This window comes from Dendrobium catenatum, unplaced genomic scaffold, assembly GCF_001605985.2.
Source record: "Dendrobium catenatum unplaced genomic scaffold, ASM160598v2 fragScaff_scaffold_1056, whole genome shotgun sequence".
NCBI classification, from domain to species: Eukaryota; Viridiplantae; Streptophyta; class Magnoliopsida; order Asparagales; family Orchidaceae; genus Dendrobium; species Dendrobium catenatum.
This window is the reverse complement of record NW_021319518.1, coordinates 2,206,234-2,229,345: the sequence shown is the minus strand read 5'-3', so window position 1 is coordinate 2,229,345 and position 23,112 is coordinate 2,206,234. Positions and strand designations below refer to the sequence as shown.

Sequence of the window (23,112 nt, the reverse complement as noted above, 5' to 3'; positions counted from 1 at the left end):
GAGATTTAATTATTGCATTGAACAAAAGATTTGATTGATGCACTAATTAGAGGATCTGATTATTATATAAATTGATAGATTTAATTAGCATAATTAATTGGGAGATCTAATTGGTATGATTATACTTTGTCATATTATAGCATTAATTAAAGTTTTCTTTGTCGCTTTATTTCAAATCTATAAATAGTGGTGTAAGGGCTACTAGAGGTATGAAAGGGAGAAAGTCTATTGTAACTCTATTTTCTCCACATTATACTAAAATAATCATCCCCTCCCCATGGACGTAAGCACCTTCACCGAATCACATAAATCACCGTGTTCTTTGTGTTGACTGTGCTTTAATTTTAGGTTTATTTTTATTGTGTTTTCACAATAATTGGTATCTGAGCTAGATTACCGTAGAATTTCCAATGGCCGCTTGGAGAGTTCAACGAAGTTTGTATTTGTTCATTTGGAACGAAGGTTTTGTTTGTCTCTAGAATGAATTAAATTATACTTGCAATAAATGGAGGCATCTAATATTATTAAGATAAGAGAGAAAATCATAACATAGATAAATTTCAAAAAAAAAAAAAAATTACCTGTAGTCATAAATCTTTAAACAACTTTTATTGAATCCAGAATCACGGAACATAGACCCAAAATAATAGAAGATCTTCAATCTGCAATATAAAGAATGTATTGTATTTGCATTATATATTGAATAATTATTTTATATTTTTTAAAATAATTGTTGCATATAATATTGAAAGTACAAAATTATTTTTATCATTCAAGGAAAGACAAAAGTTCTCAAAAATATATCTTCCACAAGGTTTGTCGCATAATGCTTAAGAAGCAGAATAATTAAAAAGATATCAAATGATAAAGTTTTACAATATCCAACATAAATTCACAATTGATTTATAAGCTCATACAACTGAATAGAACATAAGTAAGAAAGTGTTTTACTAGTAAAGGTGCAGGCATTCCCAAATGCATGAAGAAAAATATGATGGTTGAACAGTGTAATATCTAATGTAAAAGTGTTCTGAACTAATCTAGACCTGCCCTAGTAAGCCATGTGTTTTTGTATTTCTGCATTTTCTATTCTACAAATATCTCAGTATGCTTTTGAAAGTATCAACTCTGGTCTAATGCATGCCCCGAGGGTTCTGTATGTGAAAATCTACATGTTTGAATTTTGCCCTGGGGAGTGTTACATCATTCGGTTGTTGGGGAGCGCTGTGGCACTAAGCTATCTATAAAGGAAATGTTGCGGATCTTGGTGTCTAAGTATTGCGATGTTGTCAAATGAATTTTTATATAAATATCAAAACCCACTAAATAAATTTTAGGCAAATCTCATTTCTCCCCCTAAGCAGCTAATTAGAGAGAGGGAGCGAGAGCAGATTTTCAAAGAGAGAAGGTTTGTTTTGGGCAATATCGGGTCGATTTCGTGCATCAAGTTAGTTTCTTGAAATTTTTCGAATTGAAGTTACATTTATCTTGTCTCACTTTTTAAAAATTCAGAGTAGTGGAGGTTTTTTATTTAAATTTTAAAATTTCAACACAAAAGTGGGTATATTATAACATCTGGTAAATTTTTTTTCACAGCTAGCATAACTTTTGATATATTACATATTACTGTATTTTACAAATTTTGGTATATTATTTGTAAATTTTCACCATAAAATTCTGATTTTATATTAATTTAAGCTTGCTGATAAATTTAATGACACTTATAAATAGCATTATAGTAGAATAAGTCTTGAAACGTAGCTGTGAATACTGTATGATATTATGGCTATGAGCCTAGGATCTAAAGAAGTGAAAATTTATGTGTGAGTTTACCTCGAATTTCTGTCTATTTTAGTGTCAATGGGGCATTTTAGAATTATGAGATTATTCTAAGATTGTTTAATATACTTAAAAATGCAATTAATTTATGTTTATAGGTTGAAAATGTGAGAAATGGAGGAGTTCTGATATATGGTACTAAGAGTTATAAAAGTTTAAAATTTTGAATATGATATCTGAATAGAAAATTAAAGGGCCTAAAATTCTGAATATATATAATGCTAAGCATTAGTTGTCATAAGAACATATTATTTAACACGATAACACATGGAGTCATAAGGGCCTGAATTACTATTTCTGATATCTATTAAAAAGTATAAGGGCCTAAGGGGAATGAATGTAATCTATTCTGAATAGCTCATGTGGAATGTTTAAACCCTATTATTTGCAATCCAATGTGTTGTATTAACTATTTTTAGTTATGTTATTTATTTTGAGTTCTAAATTGTTAGGTCTATTCTAATAAATTGTAGATTGCAGAGTTCAGTTCTGGAGTGCTCACTCAAGAATTTTTTTCCAAATTTATAGAGTGCCCTGTCCAAATTTGGAGAGGAGTTTTGAATTTTAATGTTGTGAATGTGCTTCTATTAACTAAGTAGCAGACGACTTTCAATGATTTTCCCCCAAACACTTGACAATATGCATTAATCTCTCTCAAGCAGTGTTCAGTTCATCCTTTCGGTGCACCCATTTTGTTGTGGTGTGATCACAACAGTTAGATGCCTGGCTATTCCTCGATTAGTGGAATATTTACCAAACAAATGGGAGCAATACTTAAGTCCATTGTCAGTGTGTAATTTTTTAATTTACCTACCAACTTGATTTTCAATGAATTCCTTCCAATCTTTAAAAGTATCAAGTGCTTGATCTTTGCTTTTAAGGCAATACACCAAACCCTTCTTAAGTAACCATCAATAAAGTACATGAAGTATTTTGCTCCTCCTTTTGTTTCAACTCTTGATGGCCCCCAAAGATGACTGGAAACAAAATCTAGGATACCACTACTATTATGGACAATAGTGTTAAATTTGATTCAGCGTATAATACAACATTCGCAGAATTCAAGTTCACTGATTTTATCTCCACACAACAGGTTTTGCTTGCTCAATTCAGCTAACCCTTTTTCACTGATATGCCAAAGTCACAAATGCCACACTTGGTTTTGTCTTCCAGCAGGTTTCATCACATTGCATTAAAACAAATCATTGTGTGACCACCAATAACGTATCATAATCACTATTACTCCTTTGGTTATCTTTCAAACCTTTGTTGATTTAACACCACAACCTCCTGCATCCAGCATTTTCACATATTCAAATTTTGTTTAAGATCACTAACCTACCTTACACCTTCTAGAGTTCAATGTCGTGAGCTAATATAGTTGGAAGCTTAATGTATGGCATGTTGTACACAAGGATGAATTTGGGCACATTCAAGCAGCATGGTTAGTAGATATATGGCAAATCCAAAAAAATCTCATTGGGAAGCATTAAAATTGATTATTATATAATTAAAAGGCTCACTGAGCTAGGTTTGCTGAATGAAGGTGGAGTGTGGAGTTGAAATTGATTAAATGATAAAAGGATACTTAGATTCAGATTTTCCAAGCTGGCTTGAAATAAGGAGTCAATTTCATTGTATTTTTTCACTATTTTTGGTGGAATTGTTAGTTGAGATTGTTCATTACAGCGAGTATTTGCTTTATCGTCAACCGAAGCGAAATTCACAGTAGCAACAGAGACAATTCAAGAAGGATTATGGCTTCACAATTTGCACAAAGAATTGGGTTTTGAGCAAGACAAAAGCACTATGTTTTGTGACAACCAAAGTGCTATTTATCTCATAAAAAATCATGTTTTTCATGCGCGTTCACAGCACATGGACATAAAATTAAATTTTATAAGAGATGTGATTAATGAAGGAGTAATTCAAGAGGAGAATATTTCTGCATAAGATAATCAAGCATATGGTATACACCCATGACTACTTGTGCAAGTGCCTTCTCACAAATATCTTACAAGTTAGTTTCAGGTCAAGAGGAAGGAGAACTCTCTCTGGACAGTCCGTTCGAGGGACTCGCTTAGGAGTTGGGAAGAAGCTTATCACTGGAGCATGACAGACCTCCTTTAGCACTTCCTCCAAGTAGTCAACCTACTCGACCAGGGTCAACATCAGAAGTTTCTCTCTCAATCAGATAAGTCTTTATTCATCTCAGCCAAAGTCAAGTCTTCTATGTGAGACCTACCAAAACCAAGCTAAAGGCATAACATCTCATCCACGGGACATCTCTCATGATCAAATCATCACCAAGCTCATAAATCTACATTAAATCATCACTCACCCCCTCTCACACCAACAGGGCGACATCCGACCGAATTCCTACCCAACGCTGGCTCGATCTCTAGAAGCCCACGGGTACATCTCACCGGCATTATCTCTCACAAGATCGCAACACCACTAGGCACATCTATCCCAGCTATATCAAAGGCTGATGGTATATCTCCTGTACTCCGTACATATAAACTGTACTCCGTGCATATTCTATTATAACTCTCCGAGTCGTATAAATAGGGAGAGGGGGATACAAGAAGAATACAACCTAATGACACAAAAAAAGAGATACACAGGAAAGAAACACCAAAGAAAGAAGAAGAAGAGAGAGAGAGAGATAGTTGCATAGAAAAATGTTGTTTTCCCTTAATTTGAGCTCTGCGAGATATAGCTCTTTCCGCCACGTTCTTGTATTTTTGGCTGGTATAATAAAGATTATGTCCAAATCTATTCTCTCACCCTCTCTTTCCATCCATCTCTTTGTCTTCACATCCTCGCATGTAGGTCCTTAGCTCACAAGTAGATTCATAAAGTACGGCGAGACATCATCCATTGAACAAATTTGGATTCAACATATGGTATGAATAAATTCAAAATTCAAATCCTGATTGAAGGAAGTTAACTGTTGAAGTTTTGATCACCTTTCTTAATAGTTTCTATAATTTTTTCAAAATTTGGACCAAAGTGAAGATTACTATTTGAATGGCCCAGATTTTATCTTACTTTTCTTTGTTTGTGTGGATGTTATTTGCTTTCAAAATTTCTTTTTTGTAGTATAAGTAGAACAGAGGGGCAGAAAAATAAAAACTGGATGGTATAAGCTGAAAGGTATATATAGAAAAGACGGAGAGCTGTAATAAGCTTGAGTCTTTATGAATAAACTATTTTATCCTCTCGGTGCAAGAAAAAAAAGGAAGAATTCAGTTGAATTTTTCTGTCTGTTGAATACGCTCGAGTGTTCTGAATTTTCAGACTTGCTATAATCGTAAGAGAAGATCTATGTTTTTCTTGCTATTCTTAATTTCTGCAGTGTGGTGATTATAATTGTTCGCAACAGTTCTCTGTTATATTTTTAATCTATATAGATCAGTGTACGAATGTTAACTTCTATTGGTTTGCTAAATTGAATGTTGTATTGTGCAAATGTTTTTTATACTGGTTTGTGTAAAATTGCAATTGTAGTTTAAGCTACTTGGATAAGACATTTTACCCATGTTTTGAAAATCGGATCAGACCGGCCAGTTTACCGCCAAGTTACCAATCTGGTCAAACCTAAAAAGCGTGTTTGCATCAAATGGAATTGAACTAGTTCAAACTGCCGATTTGACAGGATAGTTGTCGAATTAGTTCCAGTTTAATAGAACTGGTTGGTTCTATAAAATATTTAAATAAAATATTTTTATTAGATATGGAGATGAATTCAACCATAACATAAACATGCCATCTCACATAAAATATTTTGTTATAAGTTTTGTGTACTTTATATTATGTAAAGACAACTAGCTTAAACTAATCTATGATATGGGACTAAAAAAACAGCATAATTGAACTTTAAGAGTAAGGTGGGAATTTTGGCTAGGTTGGGCTGCAAATTTCGACATGTGAGACTTCGAATTTGGGTTGATTAGACTGCAAATTTGAATTATTCTCTTTTTATTAACATATTGAAATTAGTTAATCACAATAATTAATAATTATGAGCTAAATTTTATTCCATCTTAAAATTAATTATTAATATTTTAAAAAAGTTTATGTGAACTTAAGTATTATAATTATATCAATAAATTTGTTATTTTCGTTTTAATATGAAAATAAAAATTGTTGTTCCGAGACGCTCAGTTTGACTGTAAGCTCGCTGAAATCGGAGTTCATATGCTCCCGAAATTAATTTTTGAAGTTTCCAACTAAGTTTTGCCTCGAGATTCGTGCCCGATCAAGATAATTTTTGCATGACGTATCAAAGATAATTACTTTATATCCTGTAAATTTTTATATGAGTTTAAGACTTTATTTTTGTTTGAATATACATAAATTAGTATTTAATAGAAATCATTTTATAATCACTGAATTTTGGATTTATGCTAAAACATGATTTTATAAAAATTAATAATATAAATTTTAAAATTATAAAATTCTAAATTAAATTAAATATTGTCCTTATTACAAATTTTAATATAGTAAATTTTATGGTCTTATTTGTTCAGTTCGGATATTATACCAACATAACCAACCTCCCATCTTCCAGTCAAACTCATAGCACCACTTTGAAGAGCCGTTGGGTGGAATGGAAATGCACGCGCAGTGCCATATGGTACATCTCAACTAAACCTCTTCGGTTCATCTGTGTAAGTAAATATAAACGACGCCGAAAACGAGAGACATCAATTATGCAAGCCATGGAGCAAAAGATTAAAGCTCCCCATGTCGTCCTCCTCGCAAGCCCCGGCATGGGCCACCTAATCCCCATCGCCGAGCTCGCCAAACGCCTCGTCATCCACCACAACTTCACCGCAACAGTTGTCACCTTTTCCGGCTTCTCTTCCCAATCCCCGCATCACCTTTCCCTCCTCTCCTCTCTTCCCGCCGGCATCACCTCCCTATCCCTCCCTCACATCTCAATCGACGATCTCCCATCTGACGCCCGTGCTATGACCCCCATCTCCACGACGATTGCTCGCTCCCGCCCTCTCCTCCACGACATCCTTCTCAACCTCAAGTCCTCCGGCACCCTCGCCGCCTTCGTGGTTGACAACCTCGGCCTCGCCGCGCTCCCCGTTGCTAAGGAAATCGGCGTTCTTGGCTATCTCCTCTTCACGTCCTGTTTCACCATGCTCTCCGTAGAGCTCCACCTCCCTGAACTCTTGGACACGGTCACCTGCGACCTTCGTGACCATCCCGACCCGCTTAGGCTCCCGGGCTGCAGCGAGATAAGAGGCCGAGATCTCCCCGAACCGATACGCAACAGATCTCACCCAGGCCACCGGCTCGCGATATATCAGTCCAGTGTCTACAAGGAAGCCGCCGGCATTTTAGTGAACAGCTTCGAGGCATTGGAGCCGGGACCCGCGGAGGCCTTGAAATCCGGAAGCCCGCCCGTTTATCCAATCGGGCCGCTGGTTAGGGCCCGGCCGTTGGAATCCGCCGATTGCTTGCGATGGTTGGACCGGCAGCCGGAAGCGTCAGTTGTGTTTGTGTCGTTTGGCAGCGCGGGAGCGGTATCGCGCGCGCAGGCGGAGGAGATAGCGCTGGGGCTGGAGATGAGCAAGAACCGATTTTTATGGATGGTGAGGGTCGCCGGACAAGGGGAAATTCCGGCGGCGCGAGTTTTGCCTGAGGGGTTCGTGGAGAGGACGAAGGAGGTTGGGATGGTGGTGGAGGGATGGGCGCCGCAGATGTCGGTGTTGGGACACGTGGCCACCGGCGGGTTTATCTCTCACTGCGGGTGGAATTCGGTGCTAGAGAGTTTGGTGAATGGGGTGGCAATGGCGGCCTGGCCGTTGCAGCACGAGCAGCCGATGAATGCGAGGATGCTTGTGGAGGAAGTGAGGATTGCGGTGAGGGTGAGGATGGGTGGAGAGGGTTTGGTGAGGAGAGAGGAGGTGTGTAGGGCGGTGAGAGAGTTGATGGAAGGGGAGGAAACTGGGAAAGTAGCGCGGGCGAGGGCGAGGGCGAGGGAGATGAGGGAAGCGGCGGCTAAGGCGGTGGAAGAGGAGGGGTCGTCGTGCAGGGCGTTTGCAGAGGTGGTCGGGCAGTGGAGATCATGTCTAAGTTAAGAACCATGATATCTAATGATCAATAAAGATGCGTGTTAGGGTAAGGCAAGCAAGCTTAATTGGCACAAGAACTCAAGAAGCATGAAAAGAGTAGAATAACAAAATTAACTTGTGCTTGCTTATGTAGCATTTGTATTCGTTGTCTAAATTGTGCTTAACTGTCTTCCATTTTACTAGTTGCTAGGTCTCTCTCTGTCTCTGTCACATTGCAGCCTAAGAAAAATCAATAACGATTTGTTTGTTTTCTCTAGTACTGTTTGTCTCCGCTTTCTCCATATTCTAAGGCAACTGTTTTCACGGTGTTTGCTTTAAATCAGCGAATAAAGCACAGAAGTGATCATGGTTAAATATTCTGATCAAGCATCGAAATACTTAATTTTAAAGAGAAAAACTGGCTTATGTGTTTCTACTTCCAAGATCTTTGGCCTAATTTCGAGCATTCATTGCTTTCACTATGTTGAAGTTATTGATTGTGCCGATTTCCAGCTGTGCTTTGCACAACACTTCAATTTATTTGCACCAAATGTTTTTTTTTTTGGGTGGAAAAGTTGATTTCTGTTTTTTTGGCATTTGTTTAGGCGATTGAAGTAAGGATCTCTTATAAAGATGTTTCATCTTCAACCATCGAGCCCCAACTACATGAAGCCCCAGAAATTTTATTTTTAAAAATTACAAAGTTTTTTCTTTGTTAGGTATTATAATTTGAGTGAAGCTTCGACCCCTAAATAAATTCTCTAAAAAATAAGATTGAACTTCATTTTACTTAAATGAATAAATCAATATTTACCCAAATAAAAGTATATGTAATCATCTTCCCATAGTCAACCTAAACAATTTTTTAGCATGTGTCAAATAATATTGATGGAAATGTCTTCTCTACAACCCATCAACTATACTTTTGATGCTTTACCTAGAGTTCAAGAATGCCAATGAAAACATCTTCCTATATGTGATGCAACATTTTATCTTCCATTGTCAAAGTTTGACAAATCATAGACTGATATATGAATGTTAAGCATTAGAGTCATGATAATACCTATATTCACTCAGATTCATATAGAAAAATAGACCATAATATACATCCCATAAATCTAAAAAAAAATATATCATCAGTTATAAAATAATTGCTCCCTCCACTAATCTAATTAACTTTAAGTTAACAAATGAATCAGCTTAAAGTGGCTCTGCTAATTAAGAGGACACAACATTATTTGTTAAGGGTCACAAGTGTTTTAATTTAGGATCATTTACCTAGTGAATCATATATATAAGAATCATCACCATTTTTATAATTTTTTTCTAATCTCTCTTTTCATTTTTTTTTTTTTTTTTTTTGAACACACAATTAAACATCAATTATGGATCTCAAGATATTTACATCAATAAAAAAAAAATTGAACCCTTAGGATATCATAGTTAAAAATCATGATAAGCATCTATTTTCTAAAATTTATGAGAAAAATTTGGCTTTGTGATAGTGAAGGTACTAATTCTGATATGTCTCGTCCCAACTAATTTAAATCAATATCTTAACCCTCTCTCAACTTAGGATCCCCACTAAATTGTGCTTGCAACAACAAGTCCAACTCCTTCCTCTTCGAGTAAATGGAGATGCCTTTGCAACTTAATAAGCTATCCTTTCAAGCAAGTGCAAACCGTTAACCAAATATTTGTGGGCGAAGCTATCTACTCTCTTAACATAAGAGAAAATTCTTAAACCAATGTTCTTTTGAACATTGGTGACTTAAGGATATCGTTTGCAATTAAAATGCAAAAAACTCTCAAAATAGAGGATTTTGGGTGTTGCCTACAATTAAAAATAACTTACAAGATGACAACAAAATATAAGAGAATTAGGGCTGTCAAAAATGGGTTTCGGGTTCAACCCGAAATTGACCCGACTCCATTCGGGTCAATCCGAACCCCGACCCGTATCTTGAAACGGGTCATTTATGCTGATCCGGACCCGACCCGATTCGGGTCCGGGTCAACCCGACCCGACCCGTTTGACCCGTCAGCACTATAAAAAATTTTAAACATGTTTTAAATGGATGAAAAGTAAAAACAGGTTTTAAATGACACATTTTTACAATTACAAATATGCAAATAATTTACATATTTCAATTGCTCAATTACAAAAGTAAAAACAGATTTTAATTGACCCAACTTCTTGCAGCTGCAGCCAGCAAACTACATGATTTACATGCTTTGAATGTAAGTATGTAACAGACTAACAGAACTGAATAGGCGTCTAGAAACAAAAAATTGCAAAAGGCAGCACCAACAATAAACCCTAAGCCAGTAATAGATAAACCGACAGCCCAAAGTGCCATACAACCCAAAAAAGGTTAAAAACGTTCAATAGTGATACTTCAACCAAGATAACTCTAAAATGATAGCAACTAATTGCCATACAACCCAAGATACAATAAACCCTAAGCCCTAATCGACAAATCAAAAGCAAAATTGCATAATAGCTTAAATCAGAAGAAATAATCGAACAAGGATGATACTTCAACCAACTAACCAAGATAACTCTAAAATGATAGCGACTAATTAGCAAGAAGGAACAAACTGAAATGCTTCGAGCCTTCGGGCTTCGAGCAAGAAGGAGATTAAAAAATATACTAATAGAGGAATAGACGACGACACCGACAAAGAGAGAAGCTCCGTGAAGGAGGCAGGAAGCCATGAACTCAGGAAGCACCACGATTCGGCGTTCTAAGAAGAGAAGAGACGAAGACGAAGGAGGCTGGAATGAAATGAACGTGGCTGCGGGCTGCCCTAAATGAGCCCTAACATCTAAATGGCAAAATTAAATCGCACGAATCGTGATAAGTGATAACTCAAGCGGACAACGCGGGTCGAAGGCTCGAAGCGGGTTAATTCCAAGTCAAAATTGGGTTTCCGGGTCAACCAGGACCCGACCCGAATTTTAAAACGGGGTCAAAAAATTTAACCCGAACCCAACCCGTTTCGGGTTCGGGTTGACCCGAACCCAAAAAATCTGGTCGGATTCGAGTCGGGTTTTCGGGTCGTGTCATATATTGACAACCCTATAAGAGATGATCTTAAACACAATATATTTATGAGCTTTGATTGAACACTTGATTTTTAAATAATTACTTTTCTCAAAAACTATATCCAAATGATAAATCTTCAGGCAGGAACCCATTCTCCTTTAAAAGCAAAAAAAAGAAGGGGTGTTTATAAACCCTTAAAACCTATAATATCTCCGAATAACCACTAAAAATGTTAAGAAAATATTCTAACTTAAAAGTTTGAAAATGACTCATCGGACAATTGTACGCACAATCCTCAACCATATGTGTGTTCAGTATAAATTTTAATACTATGTATGATTCCAAATTTATTTATTTTTTAACTAAATGATGCATAAAATCTCGTATATATATTTGCAACATAATGGCTAATCAATCGCTAATTCCCAACACCCATACCACATTAGATCGTAGATATGATCATGGATTGCATGTATGATCAAAAGTTGTATATTTGATCCTCTAATCAGTGGCAGATCCAGCCCTTTTTTTTAGGGTGGGCAAACTCGATATATATAAAAAATATAAATACAAAAAATATAGATATATTTCACTAACAAAATTCAAAACAAAGTATTATATTTCATCAATTATTTTAGTATAATGTGGAGAAAATAGAGTTACAATAGACTTTCTCCCTCTCATACCTCTAGTAGCCCTTACACCACTATTTATAGATTTGAAATAAAGCGACAAAGAAAACTTTAATTAATGCTATAATATGACAAAGTATAATCATACCAATTAGATCTCCCAATTAATTATGCTAATTAAATCTATCAATTTATATAATAATCAGATCCTCTAATTAGTGCATCAATCAAATCTTTTGTTCAATGCAATAATTAAATCTCCTAATTAACCACTAAGTTATTTCCAAATCAATTTCCAGTATTTGGAAAGATTTCCATCAACATAAAATAGATAGATTTTTTTAACGACCCATGAAAATCTCTTATATATTTTACAAATACATGACTTACATGCTTTTTTATCATTCTCTGAATTTTTAGAATTGCGTACAAATTGTTCTTTTATTTAACATCCAATTTCATTTAATTTTTTAATTCATAATTTACTAAAGATGATTTATTTCAAAATTTTCATCATCTTATATTTCACGAAGGTGTACCTTAAATGATCTTGAGTTATATTTTATAATTTAGAATTTCCTACATCAAGTTTTAATTTGGGATTTATTTGTAAAGTCTCATTTATTTGATTGCAAATTCATACACACATCACATACGTAAGATTCGAACACAAGACATCTTGGTTACTAGTCAAATATCTCAACCAACAAACCAAATTGAGTTGCTTACTTTCCAAGAGATTGATTGAAGGTATTGACATTTTACTACTATTATTTTTAATCTATCTTTTTTAGGAAAAAATATTAACTTGTATAATATGCCAGCAAAGATATTGTGTATATGAGGAATGGCTCATGACCTTCATTTTTTTTTAGTTAAAACCCACGAAGGGGCCTACGTGTTAATTTCAAAATTCGGTTACAACGTCCTTAGAAGGAACCTCCAGCTCACTAATGCTCCAAAGAGCTACAAAAAGAACAAAAAGAAAACCTACGAGCTGGTGGTTCCTTATCCTAAGATTACAAAAATATGAAATACGGTAAGCCCACAACCAAAACAAAGAAAACTCAATCATTTAGTTCTGATATACGGTAAGCCCATTTTATCCAGATTGACAAGCCCCTTCAAATTCTGAGGCAAGGTATTCACATCAAATTCCCTTTCATCCTCCAACCTACTACCAAATTTAGCCAAGAAATCAACACAAGCATTGCCCTCTCTTAACACATGATTAGTCGAATAGTTAAGGCCATACGAATATTCCTAATAATATAAAAAAAATTGAGGAGAAAACGTATCCACATTCTAAAAGCATGATCTTTAAAAATTTATATAATTAAATCTTAAACATAGTGAACTAAGTGTATTAGTCTAACATATGTGAAAATTTATAACAATTTTTTACCATACACCTCATTATGAACAAATTTTGTTTCTCTAACCCTACAAGATTAATTTAATTCCTTAACCAATCTTATGTGAAACATAACTACAATACAAAACTACTTAGATTTTGGTATCCATACTACTTTTGGGTCACTACTATTAGTGACATTGGAAGGTTGTGCATACACATATGGTGATGTAAACAATATTGTTCTTTTTTAGGATCCAAGGTTGTGCAAAAAGAACAATGTTTATTTTTCTACGAGGAGATATAATTTGGTTATTTATTTATTGAAAATGTACATTTTTTCTCAATAGGATTTTTTGTTACCTACCGGTATAGAAAACTACATAATTATAAAATGTGCTCAATCATAAACACATGCAAGATGACCAAATATATTGCAAAATGCACACAAATTAAGGTTGGGCTATAATGGACAAATGATTTCATAATTATATTTTACTTTCTTGAATAAGAATTAGCATACACATAAATATTTATCAAACAGTAAAAATTATATAAGAAATACCAAATAAATCAAAGAGAAAAATCAAAATAGGAAATTGCTAAAACATTTAACTCATTCAATTCATAATCATCAATATTAGATAATGAATCATTTAAAAGTTGATGTGCGGCGGCTACTTAGGGAACAGTTTAGTCGCTTCACTGGCAGATCCTATCTCTTGGAAGTTACAATTGCTATGTAGCAGAGCTGATGACTTTCGAATGTTGCGGAGCATGATGGCACATTTGGCACCAAGGCGTCATAGATTGTGCCACCACGACGCTTAAAGTCAAAGAACACAATGCTGCCAAGCTTACCATTTTAACACCACAGCACTTGATGACAGTGAGGTTAAATAAATGGTGGGGTTGTGATTATATGGAATGTAATTTAGTAATAATAGTTCTAGTGAGGGATTGTGACTTTGGAAAATCAAGTCCTTAATAAGAGTACACGCTCTTGGGTCTATTGTTCAAAATGATTGTGAAATAGATGGAAATATTATTAGTAGAATTCAAGTTGGATGGTTGAAGTGGAGGAATACATCGGGCTTGTTGTGTGATAGAAAAGTCCTCCTCAAACTTAAGGGGAAATTCTATAAGATGGTCGTTAGACCTACAATGCTTTATAGTGCAGAATGTTGGTCATTAAAAGAGAAGCATAATATTAAGTTAAGTGTTGCATAGATGAGGATGCTCAGTGGATGAGTGGCTTTACTCTTAAAGATAGGATACGAAATAAGCATATATGTGAAAAGGTTGAAGTAGCTCCAATGGAAGATAAGATTAGAGAGAGTCGCCTTAGATGATTTGGTCACATAAAATGATGGCCTTCCGATAACCCGGTTAGGATTAATTTGACTTATGTTAAGAAGGGTAGAGGTAGACCTAAAAAGATTTGGTTAGAAAATATTAGAAATGACCTTTCTTTATTAAATTTAAATGAGAATTTAACTTTTAACATGGCACAATAGATAAAAAGGATTCATGTTGTTGTTTGTTGTTGACGCTTGAAGATAGTGAACACAGCACTGTCATGTCCAAGTGTGGTGCCTCGGTGGTGTGGAAGATAGCGTTGCAGCATGGAATTTTGTCGAATGCCACGGCGTTGTACTCTACCTTAAATTTTTTGTCTTTTTTTAAATTTTTCTGACACCAAACAACTAAAACAATATATTTAAAATGATAAAAACACATATAGAAATATAATGTAATTTACACTTATCACTTAACAAGTTATTTTAGGCAGTTTGATTAAAGATCAAAAATTCATCTTGCTTCTAAAACCAGTAGCATACCACTTATGTTCTTCCCACAACTCCAATGGGACTTTGCCGTATGGAAAGTGCCACACAATCAGCATAATGACTATGGGTTCTCCATTTTATCTATTTAGCAAACTTCCAAAATCCATTGAAGATATATATTTAAGTCAAAAAATGTCAAATAAATTTCTAAAATTTTATAAATTTGGGTCCTTTCTAAAATAAAAAATGTTTTATCAGATTTCCAGTGGAATACCATTTATATTTTTTAGAACTTTTGAAGCCAATGATTGATTATAATTGGCTCCAAAAAAATTATGAAATTAATTTTAGGGATATTTTATAGCTTAATTAACCTTTATCAATAATTTGCAGTGCTTCGCAAATATTATTTTTTAACTACTTTCAAAACCCAATTTATCCCATTCAAAAAATTAGGATAATTAAAAAATTTCTAGTTAGTAAGACTAGAAAAGAGCCCATTCATACTGATTTTAGAGTCTTTAAGTGTCAATAGAACACATATATAGCATCCATGCCCAAACATGCCTAGACTAGTTTATTTAACATGGAAAGCCTAGCCCTAGTTCTTAAGTAATTTAGTATAACCTCTTAGGTGTAGTTAACTTGATCCAAAGTTAGCTTGACCTTTTTCAATGACATTTGACCCTTAGACTTCTATCCCACCCTATTTTATCATAGGTAGACTAGTAGCCTTCCCTAAGTTAATCTAGTGGATATGAGATCTAGTACAATGGACCATGGACCCTTTTATTTTTAGTCTTTAGTCTCTCCTAATTGATCTTAAGTAGACTAGTAACCTTTTCCTAGGTTGATCTAGTTAATCTTAGATCTAGTATAATTGATGCATGAACTTTAGACTTCTTGTTCTCCAAACTGGATCCAAGATAGACTAGTAGGTCAACCCTAAGTTGGTCTAATTGATCCTAAATCTATCCCAGTCAACCTCTGAACTTAGATGTCTGGCTCTCCCATGTTGAGCTTATATAGGTTAGTAGGCAGTCTCTAGAAGGATTATTGATCCTAAGTCATATAGCATATCACTTAACTCTTCATCCTATTATTCCCTAATTGATCCTAGGTGAACTATCTATCCCTATTAATTAATCCTAAGTGGATTAAAAATTTACCCTAGCATATTCTTATTGATCCTTGATGGACTAATGTTCTTAAGTGAGCAAAGTTGATCTTAAGTCTCCTAAAAATCCTTCTAGTTGTAACTCTAGCCTATTATAATTGAGCTTAAGTAGTCAGAAGTATTTCATTAGCTTGTATTAGTAAACAATAAAGAGACTAACGGGCATATCTAGATTGGTCTAGTTAAACCTAGGCTACATAGTTTCCCCTTGAACTTTTAAGACTTTATCTCCTCTCGGTCGATTCTAGTAGGCTAATATCTTCTTTTAGATTATACTAGTTGAACCAAAGTAAATTAATGGACTTTTTTAATTTTGTCTGATTGATCATATACTATATAGTATGTCATTTAACGCTTAAATTCAATACCCCTAGTTGATCCTAAGTGAACCAGTGACTTCTTCTCAAATTACTCAAGCATATTTATGAGTAATATACGGTTCTTTCCATCTCAGTTTAGTTGATCCAAGACTACCTACCATTACTCCAAGATTTTCCTAGTTAAACCTAAGCAACCTAGTGATCCACCCTATCCTATGTTTATATTATAATGACTAGTGGTCTACCATGGATTGATTTAGTTGATATTAAATTGTGTGGTGGTCTTCACCTTTATATATTTTAACATCACCGTTAAAATCTTTAACCGTTAATTTCTTTAAATTTCTTAAAACATGTGAACATACTTTGGTTTGTTTATTAGATTGTCTTTTGCGCTTAATGCTCCCTCCACCTGAGGGTGAAATGTACACAATTTGGGCTTCAGGAGCCTGATACGACATGATTCACCTTATGATGGATTGTGTTTATCCTTTAGCTGCTCTTTATAACCCCTTAAATATGAAACCATTAATATTATTAAAAGACATAATTCAATCCTTAAGCAATTAATGCCTAATTTGAAACTATGATTGGTTATAAATTAAACAATTTTTTAACCTTAAATGAAATGACAAACTTTGATTAGATATCTAGCCACTCTAAATGTTATGATAGGCACTACTTTAGGCATCCTAGAGGAAAAGTGCAGTTATAATTTCATTTTATCATCTCTCAATCTTCCATCTCAAAATAGCGACGAGTACAATGAGGGATGACGGAATGAAATGAAGTAGGAAATTTAGGGCATCGATTACCTTTTTTACTCAGATTCTTCGAGCGTCACACCTTCGTCCTCTCCCTCTCTCCTTTCCGCCCTTCACCATTTTCTCTTTCTCGGAAGAGTAGCTGCTTTATTCGCTCCCTTCACCTTCAAAGGCCTCCCAAATGCGTCCATTGAGGACCTCTGGATCTGCATGGGCTGTTTGATTTTAACTAAATGGTTGTGAAGCATTTCAAAACAAGTGGTTTTAAGCATATTGCTGTTTAGTTTCGAGTGAAATGAATATATTGTAAATTTTTAGAGGCTGTTTGGTATGCAAAATTAGGAGGGTAAAGTAAAGTAAATCCATGTATTTCTAAAATTAGGTCCTTGGTTGATGTTACGCGGAACATAAGTAAGTCCTCTGATCCATTAACAGTGTATTAGAGATACCCGTTCCTGCAACTTCGAAACCCGCTCAAATTGAGCGGGTTGAAAATCTCTAGCGCGATCGCGAAAAAAATGTGAAGCAGGCTGTACGCGCGATTTGTTTAGCGGAATCTGAGCTTATAATCCCTTCTTCTCCCTTCTTCCCACGCACGAATGATTCGCCCGAAGCTTTCTCTCCCACCTACCCTCTATTCACACGAGCACAGGAGGCGAAACCTTTTTTTCGCCATCTCCTTTCGTGACGGCAGCAGCGATCTAACGCCCGCTACACTTTGAATCCCTTCGATCGCGTGGACAACAGTCCTAGCCGGATACCTCACTTCCTCTGCCCTAGCCGACGACGACAGTCTTCTAATCTTTTGGTAACATCTTCTACATCCTCTTCATCATCTTCTTCCTCATTCCTTTTCTTCTTTTTTTTAATATCAATCTTCTCCTCCCCTCTCATTCTTCAATTTTATTTTTGCATTTACATCATGCATCGGAAAGAGTTATCCGAAATTATCTTGTTAAAATCTGAAACAAAATTTATTGAAGATGATCCTGATGCAAAAAAAAAACCCTTTTATGGTCCAAATCAGTGGCCTTCAGAAGGTAAAATACTATAGCATGGTCGTTTCGTTTTCTCTTCAGGAAACAATTTCTTGTTGTCTTTTTTCTAAGTTAAACTTTTCATTAATTTGTTGAATTTTCTTTAGCTTGTGAACTTATTTATCTACTTGATCACTATGTATTTTCTTATAAAATGCAACTTTGTATTTTCAAGTAACACTGAGTTGAGTTTTTTTCAGCTAGATTAAAATTTTCTAATTGTAACATATCGTCCCATTTTCTTTGTGTTTTCTGAAGATATTTTACCTGTATGGAGGCAAGTTATGGAGCAGTACCACAAAGAAGCCTTGTAATATATCTTTACCTTTTGCTGCAATATTTTGTTTTTGGCAGACTTACTAACCAAAATTTTATTAATTTTAAAAGATATATTTAGCCATTTCTTTAGGTGAATGATAGATGCTACCCTTAAGTTTGTAGCAGTTTCCTTTATGCCATTATGATCAATATGTTTAGCCTTCCTTTTGGGATTTAGTTTTTATTTCAGTCCTCGCTTAACTCTGTTTCAAGGTTTTCTAACAAATCTCTATAAATAACATCTTGCAATTACCAGTATTATTGCTCTAAACAAGTCTATCGTTGAGGTTTTTATTCAATTGCCCAATCTTTCTTGTGCAATTGATGTAGGTTGCTTTAGCATCTAGAGTTTTAATGCATATCTAATATGTGATGTACAAAATCAGTATATACACAAAACCTTGCAAAGCACGGACTTTTAATTTTAATAGTTTCTGGTCGGAGAGGAAACTAGAGAAAATATAATGTTTTAATTCAAATAACACTTCAATAGTTCTATGCTAGAATAATTCACAATAGTTATGAACCTTGAAAACCATAAAACCTAATTAAGAATCAATGAATTCATTGTAATCTAGATTGTATTTAGCATGACTAATTAAATGACACCTGAAAAACACTTACAAGATTAATCGAAAATATCTGAAAAAAACCTTTTGAACTAACTATTCATTATTCCAACAATGAAGCAACTTGAAGACTGTGCTGCATTTTAGTGTTCTGAGATTTCTCTAGACTTGAGCCGAATGTCTACTTACATTTCTGTCTATAAATAAGAACTGTATTCCCATTTGCCTGTTCTTACGAGGAACTTCTCTATTTATTATTAAGACCTGTCGTTTCCAGCACTCATTTCTAGTAAAAAGTAATGTATAGCCTTAAAGCTGAAGATTGTAAAATAGTTTTATCTGTATCTATATCTTTTAAAGTTATTATGCTTTGGTTAGTAAAGCCGTGGTGTCAACCATGAATAAATTTGAATTCAATATGAGGACCCATATAAATCTTTTAATGCTGTATTTTATTTTTCTTATTTAAATTGAAAATCCATTATAATATTGTTCAACAGTTTTATTATTCCAATCTAAAATTTCCATTGTCGTCTACCTGCCTACTATTCTCCTTGTAAGTGAGTCCGCTTGGGTAGTTTCCATTTACCAAACAGGTCTGTTCAGTTGGGACAATGTTAATAAGCTACTCCTAGTACGAGTTGAAATTGATTTGAACTAGGCATGTAGATTAAGGTTTTGTTTGGAGAAGCTAGCTTGTTATTTTCTAAAGAGCAAATTTTTAATGCAAATTTTTTTAGTTAAAATATTTTGTACTAAAAAATTGCTTGAAAAATTAATAAAAAAGTCGTTCCAAAAGAAGCCTAAATCAAGATAACTCTTAAGTCATCTACGTCTATATGAATGACTGCATTGGTGGAGCCAGGGAAAGCTTGCAATGACTATTGCTTCCATAGATTTAAGATCCCTCATGTAATTATCGGTAGTATTGAAGCTTCTTTTTTAAACCTTTTTGAAGCGTGGACGGTAATTTGAAATTAAAGCATCATCAAAATTGTGAATGATGTACCACAAATAATTAAAAAATATAACGTCGAAATAATATAATGAAAATATAAACATTTATGTGATTTGGATTTAGCCATCATGATTTTTGTGATTTCGATTTATACATGACTACTTTCAAGGAATTGGAAAGGAAATCCATCCACTTGAAAATATTGAAGTAAAAATAATACTGAATAAATTTAAAAAAAAAACACTCATTGCTGATTGCTGTTCCCAAAACGCTATCAATGCACAAGTAAATAAGAAGGCTAATATATCTCTAAGAAAAATAAGGTTATTAACTATCATATCTATATATAATATATATATTATCTTATTTTAATTTATCTTAATTCAAGTATAATAAAAATATAAATTATTTAAATTTATACAAATTTTATATTTTATATTGATATAGAATTTTATATCCTTGATAATCTATCATAATTTTTTTTCTAAATTTGTTACATATTTTTTATTTTTGTGCACGTGCATTTAAAACTAATTGTAATGCTAAAATTAATTATGAAAAAAAAAATCGTTTTTACTTTACTCTGGATCTATCTAACCAAACAAGGGAAATAATTCTCCTGCGTTTATTTTGCAGACAACTAAACAGTCTCAAAGTATTTGAAATGCATTGCATTTACTTTACACTGCATTCTTTTCAGGCAACTAAAGAGCCCCTTAGAGTATTTGAATGCATTATTTACCCAAATTTGGTATATTTTAAATTTGTAATTGACATGTCCTCAAAAAATTATCTTGATCGAGCACGAATCTCGAGGCAAAAATCAAATTGGAGACTTCAAAAATTAATTCATAGACTATCTGAACTCCAATTTCAGCAAACTTATAGTCGAACTGATCGTCTCAGAAATACGAGCCCAACGACACCAAATCCAGCTCAATCTGAGCCCAAATGGGTCTGAATCAAATGCCCGAAGCACATTTGGAAGGTTCAATCTATAATTTGGATCACTAATCGATTTCCAAATATAATATGCTTATAATCGAATTGAGGGGCTCGACGAGACGAATCCAACGAGCCCAAGATCGCCAAATTCTGATATCTTTAAGACATTCAAATGTTGAACGAATGATTCATGATCAATGGGTTCAATATCGATCGTCCATCCAAACCACTCTACATTGTCCCTGATCTCTCATCTATTTATGGGTCATGTCACTTCAAGAATCTATAAATAGACCTCTCATTTCTCTTGAGAGAGTGCGGGGGGGGGGGGGGCCAGGGGGGGGGGGGGGGGAGCCAAAGAAAGAAGAACAAGAGAATGATAGGAGGGAAGAAACTCCTCCTCGACCACCGCTGGAATTCCGCCCGACGTTCAAGTGACGTCAAAGTTCTGCCCGACTCCCAAGTGACGTCGGGATTCTACCCAAGTGACGCCAGAATTTCACACGACCTCCAAGTGACGTCGGAATTCCGCCCAACCTCCAAGTGATGCTGGAATTCTGCCCGACCTCCAAGCGACGTCAGAATTCCGCCCGACTTCCAAGTAATGTCAGTTTCACCAGAACTCCAAGTAACATCGGAGTTCTCCCCGAATATCATCTAACGCCAGAGTTCTCCTCCGCCACCAACTGATGTCAGACTTCTACCTGATGTTGGACCTCCGCTCTTCGCCAAATTTCTACCTGACGCTGGACTTCTGCCAATTGTCGGACTTTCACTAGACATCTATCTGATGTTAGATTTTTGTCCATTGATAGACTTCCACCAGCGCCGTCTTTCTGACCTCCGTCGTCAGACGACTACAGTCCTTCTGACCTCCATCGTTCATCGACTACTGTCCTTCAGACTTACGTCACTCGCCTACTACAATCCTTCTGACCTCCGTCGTCCGCCTACTACGGTCCTTCATACTTACGTCGCTCGCCAATTACAGTGCTTCTGACTTACGACGCCCGCCGACTACAGTCCTTCTGACCTTTGTGCCCGCCGACTACGGTCCTTCCAACTTACATCGCACACCGACTACAGTCCTTCAGACTAAACTAACACATCAACATTGATGCTTTGTATTCTCACTATGTAATGTACTCTGTAAGATGTACATCAAGCTAAGGCCTTCCCATGAGGAAGGACCTCATTTGTAATCAACTACAATACTAGTGGATTCATTCATACTGGGCCAGGCCCTATGATTTTTCCCCCTTTTTTCAGGGGTTTTCCACGTAAAAAACTTGGTATCTATAGTGAATGACACACCCTCTCTCTTATCTGATTGTGTGACGGATTTTCGTACAACGCTAAAACATTAAACTTTATATTTCTCTACCGCCACGAATACTCCAGGACGCAACAATAATATTTGACTATTTTTAAATATATTAAAAATTCATTGTCATTACATTCACCTGTTGTCACCTCCACCACCATCACTATCCATCACCAACCACCTCTGATCATCATCATCACTTGTTATCAATAATTGCCTGTGATCACCATGGCCATCGATTGTCACCGTTGGCACCACCTTCATCGATAGAAATAGCTACATGCCTCCACCCACCTCTTTCACGACCACCATTACTAGGGGTGTAAGTGAGTCAAGCCTGCTCGTGAGCCAGCTTGAACTCGACTCGATAACGAGCTAGCGTGCCGAGCTTATTGAGTTGCAAGCTCGAGCTTGACAAGGCTCAGATTAAAATTTAGAAGTTTTTTAAATAAAAAATTACTAGTTTATTAAATTTAAATTTTAAAAATAGATAATTAAAGCTATAGTTAGTTTTTCAAAAAGGAAAAAGTTTTTTTTTTTTTTTTGGGGAATTTTTGGGGCTTCGCCCATTCATATATGAAAAAAGATATTACAAGTAATGAAAAAGCAAAACTAAAACTCCTAATCTAATAAAACAGAGATTAGGAGCTCTAAAGAAGCAAAATACATAAGCAAAAAGGATCAGTAAGGCCTAAGCCTTAAGGACTCAGGATGTTCTGGCAACAGGATATGAACTCGATCGGGACTTGCCAGAACGCAGAACCCCTGGTTGCCAAAATGACCATCCAAGGGGTAGCTGAAAAGATCAGCATTCATCATTGTCCTATCATTACTCCAGTTCAGGCTACCTGCAAGAGCGACAAAATTTGCAAGAGCCTCAAAAAATTCCAGCAGCAAAGCCATTAGTGACAACATCCATAAGACATCCAGCAAACCAAGAAACTCAGTTACGCTTCCA

The 23,112-nt window shown here is 35.3% G+C and overlaps 1 protein-coding gene and 1 long non-coding RNA gene across 2 annotated transcripts; both read left to right on the top strand.

Moving 5' to 3' along the window:
• Positions 1–6,504: 6,504 nt before the first annotated feature.
• Positions 6,505–8,256, top strand: LOC110101820 (hydroquinone glucosyltransferase). The gene has a single exon (XM_020829884.2). The coding sequence runs from the start codon at positions 6,558–6,560 to the stop codon at positions 7,941–7,943; it is 1,386 nt and encodes a 461-aa protein (XP_020685543.1). The 5' UTR covers positions 6,505–6,557; the 3' UTR covers positions 7,944–8,256.
• A 9,163-nt stretch (positions 8,257–17,419) lies between these two features.
• On the top strand, positions 17,420–20,113 carry LOC110101817. The gene is made up of 2 exons (XR_002303749.2): positions 17,420–17,811; positions 18,299–20,113. It is a non-coding gene; the product is annotated as an uncharacterized LOC110101817 (long non-coding RNA).
• Positions 20,114–23,112: the final 2,999 nt, after the last annotated feature.